The sequence below is a fragment of the Tyto alba genome, unplaced genomic scaffold (assembly GCF_018691265.1).
Source record: "Tyto alba isolate M040663 unplaced genomic scaffold, T.alba_DEE_v4.0 Super-Scaffold_22, whole genome shotgun sequence".
In the NCBI taxonomy this organism is placed as follows: Eukaryota; Metazoa; Chordata; class Aves; order Strigiformes; family Tytonidae; genus Tyto; species Tyto alba.
In genome coordinates, this window is record NW_024881296.1 from 18,967,168 (window position 1) to 18,986,590 (window position 19,423).

General features: G+C 35.7%; 1 protein-coding gene across 4 annotated transcripts in view; it reads right to left on the reverse strand.

Moving 5' to 3' along the window:
• Positions 1-2,848: 2,848 nt before the first annotated feature.
• Positions 2,849-19,423, reverse strand: part of SHPRH (SNF2 histone linker PHD RING helicase) — a 58,224-nt gene continuing 41,649 nt past the window's right edge. For 3 of the 4 annotated variants that reach the window (XM_033011636.2, XM_042795858.1, XM_033011638.2), the window contains 8 exons: positions 19,273-19,374; positions 18,368-18,439; positions 16,392-16,580; positions 11,001-11,093; positions 10,351-10,437; positions 9,734-9,912; positions 7,589-7,669; positions 2,849-6,361 (listed from right to left, as the gene is read on the reverse strand). In XM_033011636.2, the coding sequence (XP_032867527.1) occupies positions 6,265-6,361; positions 7,589-7,669; positions 9,734-9,912; positions 10,351-10,437; positions 11,001-11,093; positions 16,392-16,580; positions 18,368-18,439; positions 19,273-19,374 (900 nt within the window). In that variant the 3' untranslated portion in view covers positions 2,849-6,264. Of the gene's footprint in view, positions 6,362-7,588; positions 7,670-9,733; positions 9,913-10,350; positions 10,438-11,000; positions 11,094-14,691; positions 14,748-16,391; positions 16,581-18,367; positions 18,440-19,272; positions 19,375-19,423 lie in introns of those variants that run through there. The other variant, XM_042795859.1, reaches the window with a different exon arrangement.

Sequence of the window (19,423 nt, forward strand, 5' to 3'; positions counted from 1 at the left end):
CAACTCCTGTATCCACATCACTGATAAATATATTGAACAGAACTGGCCCGAATTGAACCTTGAGGAACACCACTGGTGCCACCGGCCAGGTGTAGTCCCATGCACTGCAGCCCTCTGAGCTCTGCCCTTCAGCCACTTCCTCACCCAGCGCACCGTGAACCCGCTCATCCCACAGCTGGACAACTTGTCCAGCAGGATGCTGTGAGGGACATTATCAAAAGCCTTACTAAAATCCATAAAAACTCCATCCACCACCTTCCCTTCGCTCACTAAGTGGGGTAGCATTGTCACAGAACAATATAAAATTAGTGAAAAAGAACTTTTCTTTTGTGAACCCATGTTGACTATGCCTGATGATTGCATGATTCTGTAAATGCCTTTATGCCTGGTACTATTGAATCTCCATAATTTTTCCAGGAACTGAGGTTAAACTAACAGGTCTGTAGTTACCTGGGTCTTCCCTCATGTCCTTCTTGTAAATTGGAATAACACTGGCTAGCTTCCAGTCAGCAGGGAACTCCCCAGACTCCAAAGACCTTTGGTAGATGATCGAGAGGGATCCTGCCATAATATCTGCCAGCTCCTTCAGAACTTTGGGATGAATCCCATCTGGCCCCATGGACTTATGAACATTCAGCTGATCCCTTACAGATTCAGCATCCACAAATGGAAAGTCACCATTCCCACACTTGTGGTCCTCAGACTCCAGGGACTTCAAGAACGGCAGGACAAAACTCCATCAGGATAACATGAAAGGCAGCCTAGATTTTCTTCTTTATCCAGGTGACATGGTCAAGAGAAAGCCTAGATACAGCAACAAAGGTTCTTTGACAAATGATGATAACCAGTTAGCATAAAGAGGGGACAATTCACAGCAACACAGCATGAACCCTGCAGGCTCACTAGCCCCCACAGGGTGGGAGGAAAAGTGGCATAAAATGCCCCCAATTCTCTAAGCCAACTTACACTTTGAGACACCCTATAAGCAGTCAGATCTAACACTTGGTAGAATTTGGAAAAGTAGTTTCTACCTGATGTGAAGGTTGCTACCAAACCAAGAGATGTTAAGTCACGGAAAAACTGACATCTGTTCCTAAACTGGTAAAATTTGGTATGTGTCCAGCTGAATGAATGGGCAAATACAAAAAAACAAAGGGACTTAGAATTTAAGCCCTGGAAGGCTGACACCTTGTCTATAGAAGGAAACTGAGCCAGAGGTTTACAGATATCTCATGTCCTAATTTTTGAAGTAGAATTATTCTAGTATTTAGAAACCCTATGTCATTTACCTCCCCCCTCCCCAGATGACTTAAATCCTTAACTACATTTAAAAGCCACAAGTTCAATTAACTGTCCTCTTTACATGGTATGTGACTGTAGAATATGTAGAATGACTATTTGGGACTTGAATTCACTACTACAGTGATTCAGTAGTTATCCTTTTTTCCTCTGCTAAAGAAGAAAAGACAAGACAGTGGGATGCACTGGGACCTGTGATAGTGGTTCAGGTGCACTTTATGTATCTAAAACCTATAGACTTTAAAAACTTGTAAGCCTCACTGCTCAGTACTTAGATTACCAGATCCTTTTTATATGTCAGCTATGCAATATAAAACCAGAAATGTAAAAGTTAGCAGACTGAAATTCAACATCTGCTTCTACAGTGGTGAAGAACAGGGGTAAATGAAGACATTACAGATGCAAAAAGTAATTTATACTATGCTATAATTCCCTTTACCCCCAACACAGTAAGCTAGTTTTACTGTAGCCATTTTATGGATAATGACTATTTGACTCCGCTGACCAAACACAAACATCCTGTGTAACAAACCGAGTGAGCTAGGGGTGGATGGGGGCGGGCAGGGGTGGGACAAAATGACAGACACTGAGAAAAGGAGACATGCAGACAGAGAGGGAGAGACAGGGATGCTTGGACCTCCTTTTTTCTCCAGTATGAAATTCCTTTAACCTACATTTATAGTATATAATCTTGTAAAGACTTCACTTATTTCAGGCAACCAAAAAAGGAAGAAAAGCACAGGCACAGTAGCTTTGCAACTAGCCTTTCAGTCTGTAGAGAAGCTTATCATGCAGATTTTAAACAGTCTTTAGATTAAGCTTCAGGAACAGGCTCCATTTATAGCTAGAATAAAACCCCAGACTTGCCTTTAGAAAGTCATCTAATTCCTTACCTTGAGGAAGCAATAAATTTCAACGTTAATTTTTCTTACATTGGCCAATGCAAGATTAACCAATACACTTTTACCCCTCCAATTTAACTGAAACACAGCTGCTAATTAAACAAATAATTCTGGGACTCCTGGAAAACAGAATATAGTCATATGGATTGCAAAAAGGGATGGAAAGAGAACAGCATTGTTTGTGTCAGAAATGACAGTGGTAGAGTTGTTAACTGGTCCTCAGCCACTAATCCAGACAGAATCTTACAGGAGGAAGTATGTCTAATTATGGTTTTAATCAGAAACAACTATGCATCTTCTGTAGGATCCCACTCACATTTGTATTGAACAATTACTTTTACACACAGTTACTTTTGAAGTAGAGGACACTCTGCTGGCAGGAAACTGAAATACATCTACAGATACTGGCAGAAAAGTGGTTTTGGAAGACCTATCTCACAAAAAGCATCATCAATTCTTATGTTCATTCCTTAATATGCAATTGTATTTACCTCAGTCTTCTCATACGCATTATTGTTTTATCGTATCTGACCTGCATGAAAACTACAGTGTATCCCAGACTTTCATTAGTATGCTAAAAAGTTACCTAACAGGTTAAAATGAAAACCTTTTCCTGGCATAGACTGATTTAGAGAGCAAGGAGGACCTTAACTTATAAACTCATTTAATCATCCATGGTGAAATTCACAGAGCTTAATTTAACACTACAAAGGAATCCACTCCTTAGTTTCCAACACGATCGTACTGTGTGGTTCAAGGAAGTCTACAATTTCCATCAAGTGTTTACAGACACCTAAATAACATGACAGCTCTGTTCTACAAGGCACTGAACTTTTACACACAGGGAAATGAACCTGTCCTGAAGGCTTTACCAACTCCAGTCAAAAAAACTCCAAACATTATTTGTCATGGAACTGAAAGAGATGAAAGGTCAGCAGTGAGTTCTTTAGAATCACTTAGAGCCTCATCTTTAAAGGGACCTACTTCACTGGATAAACAATCCTGTCAACTTGGAAGACATTTACGTGTTTTAGCAGGAGAACATAAGAGAATTTGGTACATGACTCTGGGTATATCCACACAAATATTATGTAAACACTGCAGTCAGTATTTATATATTTCTGTCTTCTGTGGAAAATGCCATTTCTATGAACATTATTGGAACTTTTGCAGTAGAGCAAAGCTTATTCTCAGCTAAGATACTGTCTTTCAAAAGAATCTTCTCCTGATAGAGAGCAAAATCATAGCAGCACTGTGAAAACAGGCTTACTGTGCTTTGATATGAGAAAAGCACTGCAGACATACAAGCTACACCCTTAGCAGAAAAAGAAAAAAAGAAAAAAAAAGAGAGTTCACCTCATGAGGGGTCTTAAGTTGTCTGAAAGAAAACTTTTGTCAAATAAACTAAAAGTTGCAAAGATTGGCAAAAAGGACTAAATTACACTTTGGTTTCTCTTTAAAAATAACTTTTTAAGGTTAGTCTCCGTACTTAGTATTATGTGAAACTTGAAGGATCCATTTTACTACTAACACAGTCTATATCCTCCAATGGCTCAACCTTCCAATTTCAAGAAGCCCTTTAACATGGTGAGTATACACATTTTAACATTATACCTCCAGAGCTCGAGGTCCTGGCACTCCAGGGCAGTTGGAAGAGTGCCTAGAACCAGATCTCTGGCATTTCATGCTGTTATGTAAGCATTAAAAAAAAAAAAATGTCAGGACTGAAGACTCATGCACTGCTTGATGAGAAGCTATGCTTTTGGTTAGGAATTTAAAAGCCATATTTTTGTAAATAAACAATGAAACCACCATCTTTATATAAATAAGCCAAAAACTTGCAGAGCTTGGGAAACCTCTCATAGCAGGTATTTTTCAGTTTGCTTCTCTGTCTTCAACATTCACTAACAACTATTATTCCCACATCTAATTATTTAAAATGGGAGCTATGAATGTAAACACTATATGCTTCCACAGTTTTTAACATAGATATATAATTTCTCAGAGTGAACAGCAGCGCCTTGTTCAATCACATTTTGTTGTACAATATTAAAATTCTCTGAGGATGATGAGGAAACCGGAATGTTGCTGCCCTCGGAGTTCCTGGAGTGTCTGTACAGCATGATCTCCAGTACACTGTAGAATAATTTAGGCTGGAAGGGATCCATGGAGGTCATCTGGTCCAACACACCACTCGTAGCAGGGCCAACTCTGAAGCTGGATCAGGTTGCTTAGGGTCATCTGAGTTCCCAATACGTTCAAGGATGGAGAAGTCACAGCCTCTGTGCAAATCATTTGATCAATATAATTTTTAAAAAGTCTACTATCTATTCTATTTCCTTTGCTGCAAACTGTGATCTTCAGAAAATCAGTAATCTCCAAAACAAAATGTGTAAGACTAATACATATTACAAATATGGGAAATAAAGATATATTGTCTGTAAATTTACTCAAATAGTCTTTAGAACAAAGTATCTAATTGTTCCAGAAGGACAACAGACTATAAATGCCAAAAAAACACTTCTTGATACAATATTATTCATGTAAATTCTACTCACATTTGTTGTCAGCAGCAGAAAATTTGTCTACCATGTGGATAGGCTTAATACCCAAATGGTGCAACTCAAACAAAGTATGACTGTAAACAGAACTCAAAAAGCTCAATATGCAAATCTATTTAGCAGACATAATTAGAGTAAAAATTCTAAGATGAAATTTCTTAAAGGACACATTTTAATTTCAACCTCAAGTAAGATTTTTAAAATACATAAACCATTGTCTTCTGAAACAGTAAATATTGTAATTTGAGGGAAGTAGCCTGATGCTTATTCATACACATTTGCCCAGTCTCTAAACACAAAATTATGTTTAACATCAACTGCATAACTGAGCTTGCTTCTGTAATACCTTCAGAAATCATGTTATGTAAATGTGTATCCATAACCTATGCCAAAAAGCTTACAATTTATCTTGCCTACTTTCAGCAATCTAAAAGTTAGCCTACATTTGTTTTCTAAACTCTCTACTGTCAATAGAGATGGGGTAGAGTGATCATGCATATCTAAGGATGAAGTTTCACAAGTTTCATCTCTCTCCACTGATTATCTAACTTAGATTAGGTACCTAGTAATCAGACTGTCTACCTTAATTTCATCTAGTTTGAATATTTAGATTGTTGGATCTTTAAGGGGGAGAACTAGATTAAAAAAAAAATAAATCAGTGTGAGAAAATGTACACAAACGTCAAATGAAGTAATCAGCAGCTTAAACAATTTTTAAAAAATTCTGTAACAAATACATTACTTATTTTTTTTTTTTAAACGAAGCACTCAATTAGCCATGGCTTCAATAATAAGTGAAAACATGTACAGTAAGTTCAAGTATTTAACTGATTACCCGACCAACACACATACAAAAAGCATAATTTAATTATCATCCTTTTGCAGTGAGTAAGCATTAACAATGAATTTTTTAACTGTCACAAGTCTTTATGAATATCTAAAAAGCCTAATACAAATATCCAAATTATTAGTAAAGATTAGTCATTTAAAGTATTACCAGTAAGATGTTCAGTAACTCTTCATTAAATGCTAACAAGCCCTTTCTAGAAGAATATTAATTTACAGTCATTCTTTCTAACATTTCTTTGTACAGTAAAAAAAATTAGATTTTAGTGTTTTTCTGCTTCCCTTTCCCACCCAACCACCCACAAAGTTTTGCTCTCAGTCTGAGCTACTAGCCAATCAACCTGATGGTAAAAATCCTCTCAACCAAGGGTCCAAAATCTCAGTTTTAGCATCCAGCTCAAGTGCTCTTTGGGAATAAAATCCATGTTTTTGTATAATGTGCAAAGTGCAAGTTTTCTCCAGTGCTATCAGAAGCGTGTGCTGCTAGGAATTTCACCACAGAATAAACCAGTAACAATTAAGACTTTTCGATTTCCAATAGCTCTGTTATGGACAAATGTTAGACGATGTTTACAGGAAATGACACATCAAGTGGATTATATACGGGTGCTTACTATGTCAGGTACTTTCTGATTTCATTAGGCCAAACCAATGTTTTACTCAAGTTCTTCAGTTTCCTCTGTAAAAAGGTCAGCCAAATCTGCCACTGTCAGAACTGAGGCTTCTGACTGTTTCATGGAAGAGCTCGTGTGGCTGTGGGGAAAAGTTGCATGCAGACATCAGAGAAGGAATCAATTTAAGTAACAAGCTGTACGTGCTGAAGACAGACCATGTAGTTCAGAGTCCACTAACCGTTCAGCTTTGAAGCTGATCAGGAAAACACACTTTCTATTGGGTAAAATACACCGATCAGGTACTCCTCTTGCACATTCTAAGATACAAAGTCTATGCACTGTCCCCAACAGTGGTCAACACCAAACACTGCAGAGGCAGCAGAACATGGGATAATCCGCTTTGCCCTCTTAACATTTAAGGGATTGGCTTCAGCTTCCAAGTGTAAGATTTGATATTACTTGCAAAAAATTAGCCCTCATTGGATCATTTAACCACTGTATATTTACCTGAATTTTATATGCAGAAGTAATGTTACTTTACAGATATGGAAACTGATTAAATCATTCTTTCAAAGCTAAAGCTGAAATCATTTGTAACTACAGCCAAAGATATGCATGTAAATTCTTAGCCTCATAATTTGTAACAGCCAAAAAACTGGAAAAATAACTAATTTTCCTAAACTAAGGCCTCCTCTGAGATTTGTTATGTGTATGCAGTATAGTTAAAGAGGTATAAACCTCTTATACTTTCTGCATAGAGAATGTAAATACTACTTTTGCTCCACTCCCAGTCTGTCACTGCTTATAGATTCTGAAAAGATAAACACTGTGAAAACTGCTTTCTGTGTCTGCACACCAGACTGACTTAGGAGCTTGCGTCTGGACAGCTCTTGCACTGACTGCAAAACCAACCAGTGTGACACAGCACTGACAGACTAGGTTTGTAGAATTTAAAAATAATGAAAAAAATAATTAATGTCCTATATTAGAGCTTATAACGTATGCTGTTACTCTAGTGGAAGACTTCACTAAAGGCAATGCTTTTATAGTAATGGGAATTGGTAAACTGAAAAGATAAATCATAACACATAATTTATTAATTGGGCTTTTAAGATATAATATATACAAAATATAACCAAAATATTCTCCAGAGAATTTAAATACTTGCAGTTTAAAGTTACGTGAACCAGGTTAAAAGATAAATTTTCCAAGTCTTAAAACTATTTTGTTAATCAAAACAATTTGAAGGAAAACACTTAAAGTTTATATGTAAGATTTGCATACCTAACTGTAACAGAAGTACGGTTGAAAACCAGCTTTTCATTTTCAGTGCAATAATGATGTTTTAAAGAAATGCAACACATACCTTCTATCTACAGTTTTCAGCATAGTCTGCATTCTCTCTTCTATTGTTGCTTTTATCAGGAACCTATGAACAATGGTAGATCTGAATGTGTTTAAAAAAAGAAAACAAGATCAGAAGTAAGTGCAAGTGATACTGTTACTGTCAAAGTTCAAGATGACATTTTTGTCTCTCATCAATTATTGCAAGAGTGCTGAAAAAATGCCTCTGTATTTTGAGAAAGAAATCTTACAAGGTGATTAACAACTACCACTGACATTTAAGGATGCTAAGTGCCTTCCAGAGCACACACTTCCACTTGTCTGGATCATATACTAAATGAATATAAGCTGTACTAACTAAAATCCTATAGCAGATGCTGAGGGAAGTTCTGCTTTCTGTGTCCCTAGTGTAAGAAACAGTCCTTAAGAACCTAGACTGTCGTTCAAAGAAATTACTTTGGCCCACTAGTTATAGACAGTGTTTATACTGCATTGTCACTTGTCAGTCCAAGAGACAGAGCTTGGTGTGATGGATAATTAAAGCTCCTTCCCAGAGTTTTAACAATATTGCTCTTAAAGATGGCAAAAAAAAGGTCAGTAATTGTAGTCAGTAAACATGCAATTCTAAACACCAGTAAACATAAAACTCAAAACGTCAATAAACACAAAACAAAATGAACTCCATTTACAAAATAAAATTTCAAAAATAAATATTTAATAAAAAAAGAAATGTCAGTCATGAGAAAGTGAAATGGAAAAAAGTCTGCTCCAAAGATAAAAATGAAAAATCACTCCAGGCTCCCCAGTATAAACATTTTTCAAGATATGAACCCCTGAAAGTGCTTGGATGCTTTTCAGATCTTAAGCTGAAACTTTGGAAGGTAGCATTACACAGAGGAATGCTGGGGGAATACTTTGTGATTGATAGGCAGTCTACCCCAAAAACGAGATGCAAATAAGAACTCAATTGAACTAGTAATAGTTGTACCAGTGAACAGAATATTCCCTTATGCTCACTGTATTTGGACACAGGCCTTTTTCAAATGAGCCCTGCAGAAGTCTTATTCTTAAGAAGTACAGCACACGTTCTTGCTGGTTTTATTGCAAGGTTTTTGCCAGATATTTTGTGCCAGCATCATGTGAAATAATAATGCAGGCTGTTGCAATCAATCTTTCCTATGCCCTCACAGTTAATTCAAAACTCTTTACCAACACACCCAAATATCCACCTGTTCATAAACATTCTTTCATATACATGCTCACTTATGCCCTCTCACTTTGCCTCCTCTTCCAGAACACAAACTCCACTATTATTCTAGAATATTATTATTCCAGAATTGATTCCAGCTATTTTGCTTCTTCATGTGCAGGGTTTTTAAATTATTTTTTCAAGTGACATGAAACCTACAGAAAAGCATATAGCTCATATCCGTTCAGGAGAAACTTTCCAAAACCTTTGTTAAGCATTCAGTACTACCCATGTAAAATCTGCAACACTAAAACAAACAAGAAATATGCAAACTCATTAATGTCTTCAAAAAGATTTAGACAGGGGTGAGAGCAGAACTGTGGTTTAAAAATTAATCAGTTCTAAAAAGCATGTGCTAGAACTTGCTTTTTGGAAAACTAAAACAAAACAAAACAACACCGCCCCCCCCCCCCCCCCCCCCCCAAACTTACACAGCTCCTAGTCTGGAGCTGGGAGTGACCAGCTAGGAGCCTCTCAATGGAACTAGGAAGGGCCGTGCCTAAACTTAGCCATAGATTACATAAATGGTGAGTTGCTCAGACCTGCAAAGGTAAGACATTTCTGGACTTGCTTAACAAGCAGAACTTCAAAGTTAAAACTAAGGCATCAATGGCATACATAAAATATGGCAGCAGCTGAACAAAGGTTTTCAGGATTTTGGACTCAAGAGCCTACACTCTTCCTATATACCTAAATGCAATTTGCTTCTGCTTCTTACCCCTGTTGCACAAAAGAACTACCTAAAATACATGTGTATCTTCAGAGAACTTTTTTTTTTTAATTATTTTTATCTTTCAGTCCTTTATATGATCATCTTTAAAAACAGGATTCCTGTGAATACCCTCATCTCCAAAGTTGAGAAGTTCAGTGAACTAGATTTATTCCGATTAAACTACTCAGTGCAATTTCAACTCTTACTTTGTTTGGCCAATACGATGTACTCTGCCAATAGCCTGTAGCTCATGTGCAGGATTCAGAATGGGTTCCACAAGCAGAACATGAGTTGCTTCGATGATGTTTAGTCCATTGGAACCAGTGTGAAGAGGCAGCAGCAAAATATTGATGTTGGGATCATATTTAAATGCAGAGAGATTTTCCTAAAAGGCAAACACCACAGAAGCATGACAAAAGTTCCTCAAAAAAGAGTGTGGGGGATATCTCTACATTTTCAAGAAATTATAGCAGCTACTACAGACAATCTTGCAGCCTTAGCAATCCTAGACCTGTCATCCCAGAACAGATACTTGACAGGTATCAGGAAGGCAAGAACTTCTTGCAACATCGATCAGTGTGTCTCATCTTTAACATCCATGCCAATGCTTCTTTCTCAAAAGTGAATGTACTGTTTACCTCCAAAGAGTTTAAATTGTGTCTTTTTGTGATTATGATTTTTAGAATGAATGAGTTAGAGTTCAAAGCTTCTGCCAAACAAATTTGCTGCTCTTTCAGTTTCTCAAATGAAGCAATGAAGTAAAAGGATCAAATTAACTTTTTCCCCACTGAAAATAATTTTAAGAAAAATATCCTTTATGTACCTGAAATTTACTAATTCCATTGATCTGAGAAAAAATCATGTTGTTGTCATATAAAGCTTTTGAAATTATGTCCAACACATCTTGCCACTGTAAAAAAACAAAAACAAAACACACAATACAATGAAGTAACTCAACATTACAAGCAGCAATGACAGCTAAAATATACTAATTAACTTCCCTAAGAAAGAGTAGATAAAAAGGGCATTCAAAATACTAGTATTTGCAATTTAAAAAAAGGAAAAAAAAAGACAAAGAAAAAAGATGTGTGTCACAAACTGAATCTTTCATAAAAATAAAGAAAAAATGTAATTAAAAAGATTAGCCTGAATAAAAGAAATTGGTAGCCATCACAAAACCAGTTTTACAATGTATCAAAAATATCTGGACATTACATTTCAAAATATCTAGAATTTCTAATGCTCCCATGTCAATCTAAGTGTTTGCCCTTTAAAGAAACAAGCTTTTACATCTGTTGACTACGATCATTGTTCATGTCCCAGTTACATGAACTGCACTACAAATTCTCAAAACAATCAGGTGGCTGTACAGAGTGATTCAACATTTTGGTAGTGAAACTAATTCCTGAAAATATTTTGACCTCTTTAAACTCACACACGCACAAAGACAAGACAGAAAATGGTGATTAATACCGTTGAGAAAACTAAGGATTTAGCTCCTGGATCTTTAAATTGAATTCTCTTCAGTGTTCGGACCACAGCTTCCACTTTGGTAGAGTGACTTCCCTTTGAAAAGTCAAAGATAGCATTAGCAAAGTTGGATATTAAACAACTCCTTCAACATTAATTGCTGTATTAAATAATGTTGTATTAGGACTCTTACATATCTCACACAAATTTAAAAATTATCAACTTGGAAGAATGGGCAGGTTAAGTAGCACTGAACTGCTTTCATCCCTCCCTTATAATGCACAGCTATAGGAGCAGCCGGTGTGTTAGTTAGTGCATGTGCAGTACACAGAAGAATGAAATGCTGCACAAATACACCTTCCTAGTTCTGCATGAGGCAGAATGGATAGCCCAAGCAGTACAGTTGCACCAAACAAGCCAGTCAGGCCTCCTGATGTTTACCTAGTGGCACAATCTTTAAAGAATCTTCCAAATTTACATTTAAATTTCCCTCCCTTCATACCTCTTGAAAACTGGCAATGAAAAAACTTACATGAACACTATTTCTGTTGCTTCTGTTTCTCACTGGCAACACCAAACATATGTTCACTACTATGAAGTTTGTTAATTATATTTGAAATAATAAGAAATCGGTAAATAAAATTAATTCTTGAAGGATAACACACTGCAATGAAGACATGTTCATATTCTGCATTCAGAAGTATTTCACTTCTTGTCCACTTTGATTTCTGTACTCCCCCCTTTTCCCTTAAGCCAAGAGGAGGATTCCAAGAAACAGTTCTTTAGTATCTCCCTCTGTTTCTTTCAGTATGTACTCTGTATTACAGCAATTTACCCAATGTGTTTTTTTAAGAAGCCCTTATTTAATTACTTACTAGTTCTTACAAGCATAGTAATTTCGAGCTGTGCTAGGTTCAGCTGGACAACATAATTGTTTTATTTCTGTCTGCACCTGTCCTCTGAACACTGAATTAACTATGCTGGCTTGCTACAATAACAGATCAAATTTACTGAAGTTATGCTGCTTGTAGAATTGGCGGGGAAGGATGTCAGCAGTCTAAGTGCAATCTGGGAACTAGTGCTGGGCTGCTAGATGAATGTTCCAGAAATACAGGTAAAAGACTTTCTGCAGACTGTTTTACCAAAGGCTGCAATAAGCAGCACCATTTTATTTCCCAGGGCCTTCCATAGTGATTCCAGTTCTGTGTCACAGACATAGAAATAAAAGAGCTTTTTTCATGTCAACTCTGTTGCACCTGGTAGACATTAACACTGCTTCCAAAAGTCAGACAGACAATTAAAAATGCTTATGTCAGTAGGTGTTATGATCTGCAAGGGTGAACGGCACATTTGCAGCCCTACAGCAGCTGCCAATCATAACCACCTACAGTTAGGAGATCCAAGACTAACTTTTGGTATTTCCTACACATTCCAGGGTCATTTGTGTGCTTTGCTAATACCATTCATCTCTGATCCAGTGATGACAATTCTGGCTAATCTGCTCTGTTTTTTCCTCAGAGAGGTTTTTGGACCTTACCACAGGTCCCATGTTTCCCTTCTATAAGAGATAATAAATATAGATACTGTTGTTGATTTTTCCACCCTTCAGACTTCTGTGATGTAGGTGTTACAAATGTGACTTTGTACAAGATCAGTCAGCGGAACTATGGTGAAGAAAAGATCAGCACAATGATCAAAGTGGTTGCAGTCTTTTTGTTCAATTTTTTAACCAAGATAAGAAGTATGCAAAGTCCTCCATCCCTTTGCTTACAATATATTAGGCAAGCGATGCTAGACTTGTCATTGAACTAACAATTGACTAAAGCTTTGGTTCACAGCACACAAAAAATGTCAATTTTGTTGTTAATATTTATAAAGACATGAAACTCATAGAAGTACCCTTGCTATTATTAGTTCTTGGGTTTCTGTCTGTCTTTAAAAAAACGTTACCCCACCCATACAACTTGAGTTTGCAATTTTATTGAATATACAGATGAGTATTTATAAGCAGATTAGCTAGTTCTAATTAATTATGGAACAGAATGCATTAGAATCAGAACTACCCTCTAACAAACAATTTCTGTCTCAGATGACAGGCTGGCAACACCCGCTGTAACACTGACCAGACACTGGAAACTTTTACAGAATCAAAACATGCAGGGATGCCAATAATAACCCTCAGTATAAAATGCTCCCATTTACAGTAGTCCTTCTGTATCTACGGCATTAACTTAAGATGGCTAGTGCTGGTACAACAGAGCAAGATGTATATGATAAAACAGAAAGAAAAAAAAAAAAAAGAAAAGAAAAATAGGGATATTGAATACTGAAAGAGACCAGAGAGACTGGGAAAGTTCAGATGAAAATATAAGCACTGAATAAATCACACAATTTTCATATATATACTGCAAGATATTGATCTTAATCTCAGTAATCTATAGAAACCATAGTAAGTTAATTACTATTTGTTAACTGTCCTTGAAGGAATATGAGGTAGAAATTTTTATTTTTAACAATGCTGTTTGTTTTGATAGTACATACAGTGAAGCTACAGTATGAATTGTTAATTTTTCATGAAATAAGAATGGGCTTTGCTCAAGATGACATGCAAATTCATACAGAATTAATATTTTTGCTTTGCCTGAAGTTTTTGATGCAGAAATACTTCAAGAGAACACTACAACCCTTTACAGAGATCAGTAGAGGATATGCTTCTTCTGTTTTATTTATGAAATATAGTTATTCTATTTATTTTTTAACATAATTTATGAAACATATTTGAAATTTTCTTCTTAGAAACACAGTGTTATCTCTAAGCCTTGCAGAAATAATCTGTTAAAAAACATGTATGAAGTGAGGTCCTAATAACTAGTACTTCAAAAATATAGCCTATTTACTCCCCCTGGTGCCACATGATGTCAACTGCTTCAAATTTAATAATTTGAATTAGGAAGTATCTATTCATAAAATAGAATTCCAGTTGTCCAGGGAGGCTCACGTAACTAGTGTTAATGTGGTAGCACTGACTTTAGTACAGGCCAGCAACCACAGTACAGCCACAAGGTTCGAAAAGACTTGCAGAGACCACATGGAAGCCTTTGTCAGCACATTTCATTATTACTTTTATCTATACTAACCAGATTGAAACGATGATTGGTATGTCCAGCTGTATTATAATCATAGTATAATTAAAGATAGCAGTATAATCTAAATCAAAATATTACTAATATTAGTCTTTTACCTTTTTATCTTAGTCCAGAATCCTCTATATTCTTCCAGAACTGCAATAACCACAGTTTTTAGGTTTAACACTATTCTGTAACAGATGTGTGCAAAGCAAAAACATACCTATGCACTACATGTGTGTCAGTATTGCTGAAGACATGGAGATGATGTCTCTTCCACCACCCCTGCCTTCAACCCAATGAAAAACCTCTGTTACCATGAAAAGTAGATAAAACAGGTGCAGTCGGGACTGATTTCCCACACATTTGTATCTAGAGGTTCATTAACTTTTGTCATTAGGAATGGACACAAGTTACAAATAAAGTTTCCCCCACAGACTTGAATATTAAGATACCTTTTGTAGTAAGGGGAAAGTCAAATCACAGTGTTTTGCTAAATAGGAGATATACTTTATGTGTATGGCTATTTTAATAAGACTGGTAGAAAATTAATTACCTTTGAAACCTGGACTCTCTGTCAAGCTGTTTGAAATGATCTTATGGGTTGCTAAATCAAGGGAGAAGTCTAAGATGGTACAATGAAAAGACATTATTCACCTCAGAAAGCCAGGCTAAAAGGAATAAACGCACAAAGTCACAGTGGAGAATACAGCTACCAGTCTTCAACAGAGCTGTACATTGTCAGTGGAAAGCCTTGAGAAAGAAATTGCCTAGGCAGGGAGCTGTTCTAAGACCAGAAGTCACTCTTTATTCAATAATCATCTTTTCAGTAGGTATATGTGTCCAGTCAGTGAGGCTTTAACCAAATACCAACAAGTTTAAAATGCAGATAGGCAAGCAGCACTAATAGTTCTTCCAAAGTTTGCCTTTCGATTTTTTTTCAAACAAAAATCAAAAAACCCCAGAAAGAATACTTGCAGAGTATTCAGCTGCAGAGAGTCAACACTCATCTAGAATATGGAGGAAAAGCTTACACTACACAAGTAGATCAAAAGAATTGAGGATGAGCTTGAATAAAGTGGCCTCACAACCATGTTATTGATGATACATTTGTAGGGAAAACAAAAGAGAATGTCCCCAACATCACACCAGAGAAACCTTTCTTCAAAGAACAAATTCATGGTCAACAGGTTCCAATGAAAAGCATTGTTTCTGATGAATAATATTTTATGGGATTAATTTTTTTATATTTTCTTTACTGTGATTTATTACTGAATAAACTTTGGGTCAAGTTACTGAATATACCCATTAGAACATGTCCACTAACACTACTAGACAACTGACATGGAGGAAGCATAGATATAATCTCCCTCCAGCTTTTTAATGTTCAGTCTCACCTTTTAAAAAAGTAGTAATTTTTTTTCCTCCTATTTATGGTTTGTATTAGCAGACAATATTACACAGATATGCAAAATGCAAAACAACTACTCTACTACTCAGGTAGCTCAGGAAACGTTCTAGATGACTAATCTTAAATGCAGAATCAGGATTTACGTTCTCTGGCTAACAATGAAGACTTATCAATTTAAAATATTTACATTATCTGAACAGCCTTATAGTACAGGCAGCTTTCTCAAACTACCCATTTCAAGCAAGCATAGCAAAACTATGCCTCCAAAACCCCTTGTCTCTCCTTAGCTACAAAAAGTCAGAAACACAACAATAATCCCCCAGATAATAACCTGCATACAAACAGCTTTTATTTCTACCCAGTGTCAAATAAAAAAAAAAAAAAAAATCATAACTAAAGCTCAGTAAAAGCTGTCCCTTCCCACCCCCATCCCAAGACAGCTTTACTTTAACAGATGTGTAATTTTGTAATCCATCTACACGGCCTTTCCTCCAGCACATTTAAAGAGCAGGTGTTAAAATGGTATCCTAAACAAACAAACAAACAAAAACACACAAGCCCACAAAACAAAACAAAACAACAACAAAAAAAAACCTTTTACTTGACAGGAATACATGTGTCCTTCCTTGGGGAAGGATGTGAACATACTGATTACACTGTAAGAAAGGCCTATATACATCACGTCCAATTTGAAAGAAAAAAACCCTGTATCTGTTATAAGCAAAACAAATTAGAAAAAGTGAGCCTACTTATAAAAACGATATGGTAAATTTGTCTGCCTAAATGTAGTATGAAACAAAACACAACAAATACGCACTGCTGAAAGTTCAGGCCACAAAGTTCACATAAATAACGTACCTTTACAGGAATATCATCCTCCTGATTTGCAGTTTCTGCAGTGAAGACATACGATATTTCTTTATGAGATGTTGTCTGCCTGCAAATGGCACACTTAATTGAGCTCCGACGGGTGCCAACGCTGTACTGTTCTATAATGATAGCTATACACTCATTACAAAAACAATGTCCACACGTCAGCACTGCCCACTATGCAGGGAATTAAAAGAAAACAATACATCACAGTATCAGTTTTGGATCAATTAAAAAGAAAACCAGTGTACTAATACATGATAAATTACATTTTCATAGAAAGATTACTGTATTTTCATGAAACTCATCAAATAACAATTAAAGAATTTTTAGCACTCCAGCTGCTAAAAGCCTGGATTCCAAAGTCTTCCAGCACAGAAAGATTCATGATCCACGCAAGTTCTCTGCATTTATTGTTAATTTTTTGCATTTTCCCAGTTTTAAACTTGAAAAAAGACACTACAGTCTTTCATTTCTGTAAATGATGATTCTTAACACATAGTTCAAGTGCACAGATTAAGTATTTACACCATTTTTTAAAAAATTGCACAAATGTTTGTATTGGCCTTCTGTAAAAGTCTTTATCTATACATTCATACTAGATCAGTCTTTATTAAAAAAAGTTCTAAAGAAAGTGCTCTAATTTTTACCTATTGTTAAATCCTAGACAACATCTTTGGATTTAAAAAGAAAGAAGATTATGAACAGAGATGCTTTTTTTTTTCTCGACAGAATGCATTAGAAACAAAAGATTGCATTGCAGAAGCTGTTCTTCCTTTGCAGGCCTAGAACATCTATGTGTCAGCTGTGACCTTCCATAATAAAGAAGTAATCTGTAAAGCAGTGTTTTTGCACCTAGAAATAGTGCCTTACTCTGTACTAGTCTGTTATATAGGACATTCTAAGAGGAAAAAAAACCCAACAGGTCCAAGTAGCAGAGGGAGTTTTCTAAATAACTGATTATCAAGCAAAAGATCTTTTAGGCTTTGTAAGGTTCTTTCAATCATGCAGCAACGGGATACAAAGCATTTTAGAAGTTCCTTACAACATGATGGCTACTATCATCTAATGTGTCAGTCTTGGCTAAAGCTAACGAAAATATTTTTTCTTTCAGTGAGCTCCTCCAGCTCAGAGGTGAAGCATATTGGCATTTAACAGGGCAAACAACTGTTGTCTGTAAAAACCTGTATCACCCTTGGAAGAGGAGCCCAGAGAGGATTTTGGAAACATGGCAGGACACTAGTTCATGCTTACACATGTCTATAAAGCTAACAGAAGCTAAAGCACCTTAAAACAGCTACCCTTAAAAAGGAGCCAATTTAGTTCGATATACAGGAGTCCTTTCATGTTTTTACCTAATGCATAGTAAGTAAAGTACAAACTATGGCTTCGTACTTTATGACATAGATTAGTCTTGATTAAATCTCACTTAAATTTCAACTCCTGTGGTTCAGCAGGTAAGTGGCGGGGAAAAAAATCCAAATTGCTAGTCTTTATTCTATTGTTTTTTACTATTGTTTAAGTAGCTAATATCCATTTCTTTAAAGTCTAGAAGAAAAAAAATACTATCAGTAAGAACAGTTACAGTAAAATACAACGGTATACTACAGAAGCTTATCTATTTCTTCATTCTACCAGCTTATAAATGGCAAAGAAATTTTTCTGACGAAAGTATGAAAGAAAAAATTCATAGTTATAAAACAATCAGCAACATACATTTTTGGAACACTTTTGTCAAAACACTTAAGCATTGATGTCAACAGCTAAAGGCAGCAGAGGTGCTTACATCTGAGCAAGATGTTACTTCAGGGGACAGGCTGGTTGGTACGTTACAAACAAGGGCTTATTTAGCCTGTTTCAATACAATGTTCATTTAAAATCAGATGTTGAAAATTTGACACACAGCTGACTCAGATCTAGCTAAAGACATTCTAAAACCAAAACCTGCGGACTCAGTATCTTACCTGTTTTCCCAGTTGACGTGCACAGATCGGACATGGTTCTGGGTTAACTCCTCCAGTAGTTTTATCCTGAGACTATAAAGTAGGAAAAAAAATATAAACTTTATGTTTCAACAAATAAATATTTATTCTATATTTCAAACAAACTTATAGAAAAAGTGAGTAATGAAGTCCTTAAAAAAAAAAAAAAACAACTGTGCGAGCAAATTAAAAAATGTCATTAATAAATAAATATCACGAGAAGTTAAAAAAATACATAGTTTATGATAAGTAAAAGGAACACTGATCATACTGCAGTCCTTCAGGTAACATCTGTGTGTCTACCACAGCTTTGAAAAATCCTGGTAAAATACAAGTTTCAAACAAGAAACTCCTCATATTTTCTATCAGCTTCACATTGTTGTATAATCACTTAAACATACTTAATCATACTTAACTACGCTTACTTAAGTGTAATTGTACTTACTTGAACACTGGTTAAAATAACATAACATACATGGGGTTTGCCTGTTTTTTTCAGACTTGTTTAACCTACGGACCTGCTTGTCCTGTTTAAGAAGCTAAGCTCTTTGTAAAAAGCAAGGGTATGTGGAGAGATATATAATTTTACTGAGCTTCTACTACACATGGCAAAGTTAGTTTTAATAAGTTTTAACCATTTAAAACTAGTGCATAGTTTTATGACTGTGTAATGAAGAAAATAGCCAAAATATATAATGTAATAAAAAACTTTTATGACTACACAGTAACACAAAGAACAACACACTGAATTTCAACATGTAATTAATCTTTACATAAAATATACTTTCTCTAAAATTTAAGTTTAAAAAAAAAATAAAGGTAGGTTTCTTCCACTAGGTAAATAAAGTACATCACTTTGGTAGAGACCAAGGAACCATAAACCTTACTTTCTCCAGATTAGTGAGATACAGAAGTTGTCCTAATTTCTTTTGAAGCTGTGATTTGGCAACTGCCTTGTCATTCAAAAGTTTCACTCGATTTTGCTCTACCTATGGAAACAGCATCAAACACATATTAAAAGAAGAAAAAAAATAGTTA